The 9,901-nt window shown below is 38.6% G+C and overlaps 1 protein-coding gene across 1 annotated transcript; it reads left to right on the top strand.

Annotated features, from left to right (window-relative positions):
• Positions 1–8,918: 8,918 nt before the first annotated feature.
• EV154DRAFT_488582 (uncharacterized protein) lies at positions 8,919–9,403 on the top strand (the record flags this gene model as incomplete). Its single annotated transcript, XM_051599148.1, has 2 exons — positions 8,919–9,185; positions 9,260–9,403. The coding sequence occupies 2 exons, from the start codon at positions 8,919–8,921 to the stop codon at positions 9,401–9,403; spliced, it is 411 nt and encodes a 136-aa protein (XP_051450338.1).
• Between the last annotated feature and the right edge of the window lie 498 nt (positions 9,404–9,901).

Raw genomic sequence — 9,901 nt, 5'->3', positions numbered from 1 at the left:
TTTCCGGAAAGTTGGATGAAAACATCTATGGTACTTTTACCTAAAAAAGGAGACTTGACCCAATTGAAATACTGGCGTCCAATTGCTCTAATCAACACGGACAGCAAAATCTTCACTCGCCTATTGAACTCCCGAATGATGGAATCAGCTGTCGACATCCTCAGCCCACAACAACTAGGCTTTATGCCCGAACGATTTATTGGAGATCATGGCCTTACTCTCCAATTAGCTATCGAACACGTCAAACACCAAATACCACACGATGAAGAAGATTATCATTGCGTCGGACTACTTCTAGATCAGGAAAAAGGGTACGATCGAGTATCTAAAGACTACTTGCGCGCCACTTTAACAGCTTTTGGATATCCCACACCACTTATCAATACCTTGACTGGTCTGTTTTTCAACACATCCATTCAAGTCAACATTAATGGTCATCTTACCACTCCCATCCAACAAAATCGAGGCTTAAGACAGGGTGATCCCATTTCACCACTTCTGTTTAATCTAGCTTTTGACCCGTTCCTGAAATCAATTAGTAATCATCCCACATATGCCGGCTTGTCTTTTACAACACCAATCCCGAATGATGCCTCTACCAATGGCATGCGGTCCAACGACACCTTACCGGTAAATGAAGAATCACTTCCCCGTCCACTACGGCTATGCGTCTACGCTGATGACACACTGATTATATTGAAGAATCAAAACGACTTCCGGATACTTCAGGACGCCTACTCCACCTATAGTGAAGCATCTAATGCCAAACTTAATTATGCCAAAACCGAAGCCTTCTCACTGAATGGTAAACCTACAGAATACTGGAAACACTTTCTGAAAGATCACGATATCACTCAATGGCACTCACAGTCTTCACCAGCACCCCTACGCTACCTGGGTTTCCAACTATGCTTTTCCATCCCCCAACGCAATAATTATGTTGACACCATAATCCAAAAGATTCAAAACGCCTGTAACATCCACAAACAGCGACAACTCTCAATTCGTGGTCGAGCTACTGTTTTAAATTCATTAATCTACTCAACTCTGTGGCACGTTATTCGACTATTTCCTATGACTAAAGCCCAAATTGCCAAGATTCAATCAGTTGGATACCAGTTTCTCATGTTCCGGATGTTTCCTAAACTCAAGCTAGCAACACTACAGAAACCCAGGAACCAGGGAGGAATAGGAGTCTTGGATATTGCTACGCAACAAAAAGTACTCCAATGGCGCTGGCTACAACCATTACTGGAAGGATTTCGATCACATACTGCTTGTCCACCAGAATTATACAAACTTTTAAAATTTGGCTTACGATCCTACAATGGAAATGTACAGCACCATCTTCTCCCACTACTTTTACCCAAATACCGGTGCCCCTCTCTCATCCAGCACTTCAACCCTTTCACCAACATCTTTCAAGCTGTGGACTCTATCCCAAGAGATCTGACCAGCCTAAAAATCAACAAACATACCTGTCTCCTACTCCCTCTTACTGCTATCTGGATCCCCAACGATCCTACAAACCCTGAAGATATCTTCCTCAACAAACCAGGAACCAACAAACTGTTTGCACATCAACTGTTCCGCATTGATGACAGCCATTCTCGCATCATCCGTAAAACCCATACCACAATTACACAACATCCCAATCTGATCAAAAACTTCTTCCGACTATTGGATCGAAACAACATCATGCTAAATTTATTTTTCATTCGACAATGCCTCCCCCCGGATACCCCATTCAACTCGGACTCTACAATATCACCCGAACAAGATTGCCTAGATCTAACACCAGTTGTAGAACATATGTTGACTCCTTTCTACGACAGTATCAAACAATTTTCTGGTATCCGAATCAACATCAATAGATTAGTCAGAGCCCTCATGACAACCAAACCAAACCCTCCAGTTCCACCAAATGCTCATCCCACAATCACAGCCTGGACAAAATTCTGGAAAATCAGCTTACACCCAACCCTACGCAACATATGGTACCGACTGATACACAACAAGGCCCCGGTCAAATCGTTTCTACATCGGATCTTTCCAGACCTTCATTCCAGTCCTAACTGTGATATCTGCCCAGGTACAATCGCAAACTCTGAACACGTTTTCGTTACCTGCCCACCAAGATGGGCTGTATGGACTTCAATCTTACTCCTCTTTAACCTGCTTCAAGACATCTCTGAGGCCGAACAACAAGCAATCATTGTCCAAGGTATCTTTCAACTAAAGTTCCAAGGACTCATCACCACCATGCCCCACTGTAACTTCACACAACTACTTGGAGCGACTTTACACTCGCTCTGGCTATCACACCTCAATGCCATTTTCCGTGACATTCCGTTTCACATCGAATCAACTACTCAACGCATCCAACAAAAGATCACTTGTCTTCTCATTGAACAAGAAGAGGACATGGACCAACTACACCCAACATAACAAAAAAAAAAAAAAATAGAAAAGAAGAAACCCAAAAAAATCCCTAACAACAATCCCGAACACATTCCCCTCATTAATTCCCACCCCTTACATATTATTTCATAGTCACTCAACCATAAGAACCAATAATATTTGAATTCTGGTTGTTGACCTTAAACAATAAAGACTTAGCCTCTTTCATAAAAAAAAAAAAAAAAAAATCTCTCTCCAAATCCTCACCAACCAATCATCACTGACCAACGCTATGACTTTCTGACTTCTCATCTCGTAACCCATTCATGCAAAACCGACGGCCTAGCTGAAATTCAATTCGAAATCATGCTAATCTGTCAAATTGATCTTTTTATTTACTTTTATTATTTACAAACAAACCCTTTCCCCTTTTTTTAATTTTCCTCCTTATGAGGCTTTAATTTTTAACAACACACCCCCCAAATCCTCATATTCGTATCCAAACATTGCCCGATTAATGGGATCTTGATACAATATTTTAATAAGCGATTATTAATAAACTTCTAATGTTAAGACTTAACCAACCGCGCGAGGTTAATACCGAGTAAGGTCGCGCGCGAAAAAATCAGCCCTTTTATACACTTTTTTCCTGCAAGCCAAGCCACATTCCTCACAATTCTTAATCTACCTACCTACAGCAATCAAAAACTATCCTATCGAAACGCCCACATATCTTAATTAACCAAAAATCTATTTTCATTCCTCCTGGAATTCTAAATTGCTTTTGGAAGATTCATTCCCACCCTCAACAAACAAAAAAAAACCAACCCAAAAAAAATAAAATAATCAAACCAACAATGGCACCTCCTAAACAGAAGAACGCTTCTGTTATGGATACCCTCCCCCCAGCTGATCGGGTAACATTAGCAAACTTTGAAACATACAAAAGCTCAATTACGTGTCCAAAATGTATCAACAAAGGTACAATTATTTACATTGGTAACACTAATGCCAGCAACCCCCACCCATTGTTCTCATGCACAGCATGTCAACAAAAAATATCAATTTCATCTATGCAGCATGAAATCACTCAAGCGAAAGCATCGGGAGCAATCCCCATAGATGTACCTTACCCCACACCTGAAGCACCAATAACAACAACCACCAAAAAGACTTCGCAACAAAATAAACGCACTAGAGTAGAAAGCGACGATAACTTGGAAATGACACGCAGCAAGTCAACGCCAACAAAAAACAGCAAAAATAACAACATCAACGACAGCACCTTGACAACTATACTGGAAACGGTGAAAGCTCTCCAACAACAAGTGGAGGAACTTAAAAAGGAGAACGCCCAAATGAAGCTCCAAATGCAATCATCTAACGAGAGAAATGCACAACTCCAAAAAGAAAATTTAGCGTTATCAAAAAATAAAATGCTAAAGGATCTGCAACAACAACAACAACAACAACAACACCAAAAAGGGGAATATGATACGAGAATGGAAGAAGATACGGAGGAATTCCCCCCTCTCTCCAACAACCAGGGATCATCAGCATCCAAATATGCGCATGCATACAATTCAACTATGCAGGATAAAATTCGTAACACAAACACTAAAGAAAAAACAAAAAATAATAATAACAACATAAAAAATTTAAAAACAATACTACTAAACCCAAAAAAAATATTAACATTGCAGGTGCCATTAGAGCATTCACTGCCCCTAACAACGACAACCAAGGATACACATATGTGTATTATCCAGCAAAATCGCGAATTAGCCGAAAGCAACAACGCAGCAACTTGAAAAAATTGGGAGTCATTAATGGCCGTATTTTGGATATCCACTACCCAGCCAGAAATGTAGTAGCGCTATTAGTACATGTCAATTACAAACAAGAACTTATAGACACGCTCCTGAAATCAAAAGTATCAAATATAGAAAAATACGATCCAACTAACCCCTCAACCATTTCCGACCCTCAGTACAATGATACTAGTATAGAGGAAAAAACAAAACTTGCAGAAAAGAAGCATAATGAACGCATTGTCCGTGCATTGCCATTCATCCGCAACCATATCTCTCGTTCCGTAGCAGCATTTTTCGTAAAGGAAAAATTAATAACAACAGAACAACATGAAAATTTTATCACCGAATGGAATAAAAAATTCGAACAACAAACAAATAAACAAAAAAATAATACCAATACACCCACACCAAACAATACTACTGCCAGCAATAAAACAGCTACTCCCTCTCCAACTGAAAAGAAAGATGAAAGTACCCCTGAAAATAATAATCTACCAACAGAACAACAAACAACAGAAATGGATGAAGCATTATGAAGAGGAAACTCAACATAAGCTGCATAAACGCCAATGGTAAACTCCGCGAGGAAGCCATTGACTCTACTATATTCTACTGTAAAAACACCGACCTATTATTTATTACTGAAACCTGGCTGCCACCATCAGCCTCTAATTTACCAACTGACTGGACTCAATATCACCAATATGGACATCCAGTCTCTAATTCTTACCGTCATGAAAGGGGTATATCCTTATTTATTAACCCCAATCTAAAATATGAAAAACTTTATGTGGATACAACAAAATCCGAATACTACATTATCTGCACAATAGATAACTTAAAAATATACTGTCTCTACTTACCCCCCACACCTTCCTTAGAAAATAACCTAGCAATTCAAATTATAGAATCCATTCCTTTATCATCAAATGTCATTATCTGTGGTGATCTCAATGCACGTATGGGTAAAGTCACTGGTGATAGTCGATGGAACACTAGGGGAACAAAATTATGCAAAATTATACGCGACTACGGTATCATTAACTGGAATGCTAAACTACAATACAAAAAATATACACGAATTAATTTTCAGGTACATAACAACACAACAGAAAATAGCATTGTCGACTATTTTCTTAGCCCACAAGACTTACAACAACCCACCCTCGATATTCGTGATGATCTTGCTATCCTTGGATCCGATCATAAATTGATGACCTTATCATTTATATGGGATAATTTAAAATCAACCGAATCAGAAAACAAACAACAACAAAGAAAAAGATGGAAAATCAACAGACTCATCGACCATGATGTAGCAACTGCATATATTACCACTTTCAAAAACCAAATCCAAGAAAAAAACTTGATCAACAAACTGACAGCATACCAAACATATCTTGCAACAATCGCAGATATTTCATCCACAATTATAGAAAATCGACAAGAAAACATCGACACAATCGAATACTTTACTGAAGAACTATACAATATAATTTACTACTCACTTGATACTATTATCACAGAAGCAGACTACAGGCCGAAAAACTGGAAATGGTTCTGGAATAAATCCCTACAAGGCCGAGCAAACTTTAGACAAGCCTGTTACACACGATGGCGTAAATCAATTGGATTCCAATCGGGTTTATGGTGGAGTAGGTATAAGGCAGCTGACCGAGATCTAAAGAAAGAAGTCAAACAAGCGCGCACAGCAGCATACCATAAATTTTGTGAAAAATTGGATGATGATCCCACTGCTGCCATTCCAATTGTTAAAAGAATAATACAATCAAAAAACAAAAACACACATAGGTATACAACTGAAGAAGGCCCACAACATGCTGTTGACTCTATGGCACAGTATCTAGAGGGTATATTCGACGGAAGAAACCTACCACAACCTCAAAACAATATAATACATACTACTAATAATACTAATACTACTAACAATCCTAATACCAATACAACAGAACCTATTAATACCTATGATTTTCATGACTGCCCCTTCACAGAAAATCATATCTACAACGCTATTAAAAGGCTTCCCAATAAAAAGAGTCCGGGCAGCGATCACATCACATCCGAAATGATCAAACCCATCATCGACTCTACCTCAACAATACTAAACCACCTATTCCGAATAAGCTGGATTACTGGATACACACCCGCAATATGGCGTCAATCCCAAATTGTCCCTATTTATAAAGGTGCCGGTGATCAAACACAGCCCAGCAATTATAGACCTATCAGCCTGACATCAACGTTCAGAAAAGTCATGGAATATTGCATCCAAGATCATTTATACCAACAAACAAATTCATCAGCATACAACAAGGAGGGTTCAAACCCAAATTGTCTGCCATGGATCACGCCGTAGTGCTTGATGAATTAATGCATCGATTTAAAATCAACAACAACAACACCCCTCCAGCAGTAATTACACTTGACGTTGCAAAAGCATACGATCAATGCCCACGTAATACAATCTGGAATACTATGCACAACAAAAACTGCAATCCTAGACTACTAAATATTCTGAAAAATTTATTCGACCAAGTCAACATACAAGTCATCAATGGAAATCACCAATCCTATAAATTTCAACCAATCACTGGAGTACTACAAGGCAGCGTTCTCAGCCCCCATCTATACTCTATATTTATCAACTCGCTTCCTCAACAATTGAGTGAAATTCATCAATCCAATAATCTACAAGATATCAACTGCCTATTATTTGCCGATGATGTTGTCCTGATATCACCTCCAAATAAAATGCAGCATCTTTTAGACCTATGTGAAGAGCATTCCTTACTGAATGGATATCGATGGTCGCCAACAAAATGCACCGTCATATCATCTCCAACATACTCAACAACATTTACATTATACAACACTGATCTACCAACCGCCCCCACAGTGAAATACCTGGGTCTTCAATTCAACCACCTTGGAATGGACACCCAAGCATTCATCAATAACCTCAAACAAAAAGTCAACAACAGCATGCATCGAATCCATCAAATTGGTGCCCGCACAAATGGCTTTTCTTTATTACTTTCCATCATTATATACAAGCAATTTATCCGACCAAAAATCGAATATGGTTTGTGTATATCTAATTTCAAAACAACTAACTTTGCAGCTCTGGAACGCCTTCAAGATGACTGTCTTCGGATGATTGTCGGCGGGTTTACCAACTCATCTGTCAAATCACTACGGGTTATGGTCAATCTTCCAAGTATGGTCGAACGATGGTACACACTAAACTCCAAATACTTAATCCGCTCCGCTTCTCTCCCATCCGATTCATTAATCCACAAAATTATTCAATCCAACACAAGATATAGCAAGCTAAACCTAATCAAAAACAAAAATCCAATATTCCAAGCACTACAACAAGATAACTCTCCCAACTCCATCTTTACAAAACTTACTCACACAATCTCTTCCTACAGATCTGACGCCATCATCAATTCTTCGGAAAAGATGATACAAGGCTGCAGATCTGATTTAAAAATAGATCCAATCCTCACAATTCCTATGACTAGAAAAGAACGTAGGCGACTCCTTAGGTGGCGCATGAATTGGTTACCTGGTGGAAAGCCGAATTGTCACTGTGGCGGTCACATGAGTCGAAATCACTTGCTTGTATGTCCAGCTATCCCCGAGACATACTGGGAAAATATTCAACGTGGTTTCCATAATGATATCAACCCAATCGACGCAATATTAAAATCACTCCCAACTAACAAGCCCAAGTCCATCACTGAAAAACAAAATCTAATAATCAAATGGCAACCTCTCTGGACCGACCTCCTCAACATTCTATTCCTCGTTGATCAGATCTGTCACAAAACCCAAGAAACTTTCGTCGATGAACCCGATCCTGGTGTTCTCTTCTACAAGTGGATTATGGAATAGTGCATTGTAAAAAAAAAAAAAAAAAAAAAAAAAAAAAAAAAAAAAAAATATACAGGGCAAAAAAAAAAAAAAAAAAAAAAAAAAAAAAAAAAAAAAAAACCCTCTTACGCACAACACTTTCCCCCGCTTACTATTACGTCACTCAAATCCGCTCCCACACTAATAACACTCAATCTCTCTCCAAATCCTCACCAACCAATCATCACTGACCAACGCTATGACCTTTCTGACTTCTCATCTCGTAACCCATTCATGCAAAACCGACGGCCTAGCTGAAATTCAATTCGAAATCATGCTAATCTGTCAAATTGATCTTTTATTTACTTTTATTATTTACAAACAAACCCTTTCCCCTTTTTTTAATTTTCCTCCTATGAGGCTTTAATTTTTAACAACACACCCCCCAAATCCTCATATTCGTATCCAAACATTGCCCGATTAATGGGATCTTGATACAATATTTTAATAAGCGATTATTAATAAACTTCTAATGTTAAGACTTAACCAACCGCGCGAGGTTAATACCGAGTAAGGTCGCGCGCGAAAAAATCAGCCCTTTTATACACTTTTTTCCTGCAAGCCAAGCCACATTCCTCACAATTCTTAATCTACCTACCTACAGCAATCAAAAACTATCCTATCGAAACGCCCACATATTTTAATTAACCAAAAATCTATTTTCATTCCTCCTGGAATTCTAAATTGCTTTTGGAAGATTCATTCCCACCCTCAACAAACAAAAAAAACCAACCCAAAAAAATAAATAAAATAATCAAACCAACAATGGCACCTCCTAAACAGAAGAACGCTTCTGTTATGGATACCCTCCCCCCAGCTGATCGGGTAACATTAGCAAACTTTGAAACATACAAAAGCTCAATTACGTGTCCAAAATGTATCAACAAAGGTACAATTATTTACATTGGTAACACTAATGCCAGCAACCCCCACCCATTGTTCTCATGCACAGCATGTCAACAAAAAATATCAATTTCATCTATGCAGCATGAAATCACTCAAGCGAAAGCATCGGGAGCAATCCCCATAGATGTACCTTACCCCACACCTGAAGCACCAATGACAACAACCACCAAAAAGACTTCGCAACAAAATAAACGCACTAGAATAGAAAGCGACGACAACTTGGAAATGACACGCAGCAAGTCAACGCCAACAAAAAACAACAAAAACAACAACAACAACGAAAGTACCTTGGCATCTATACTGGAAACCGTAAAAGCTCTCCAACAACAAGTGGAAGAACTTAAAAAAGAAAACACACAAATGAAGCTCCAAATGAAAGCAGCCAACGAGAGGAGCATACACCTCGAAAAAAAGAACTTGGCTCAATCAAAAAATGAAATGCTAAACGATCTGCAGCAACAACAACAACAACAACAACACCAAAACGGGGAATATGATACGACAATGGAAGAAGATATGGAGGAATTCCCCCCTCTCTCCAACAACCAGGGATCATCAGCATCCAAATATGCACATGCATACAACTCAACTATGCAGGATAAAATTCGTAACACAAACACTAAAGAAAAAACAAAAAATAATAATAATAACATAAAAAACTTAAAAAACAATACTACTAAACCCAAAAAAATATTAACATTGCAGGTGCCATTAGAGCATTTACTGCCCCTACCAACGACAACCAAGGATACACATATGTGTATTATCCAGCAAAATCAAGAATTAGCCGAAAGCAACAGCGCAGCAATTTAAAAAAATTAGGAATCATTAATGGCCGTATC

This window comes from Mucor mucedo, assembly GCF_025094135.1.
Source record: "Mucor mucedo strain NRRL 3635 chromosome Unknown EV154scaffold_259, whole genome shotgun sequence".
NCBI lineage: Eukaryota > Fungi > Mucoromycota > Mucoromycetes > Mucorales > Mucoraceae > Mucor > Mucor mucedo.
Note: the sequence above shows the minus strand (reverse complement) of the source record. Positions and strands in the feature narration are given on the sequence as shown.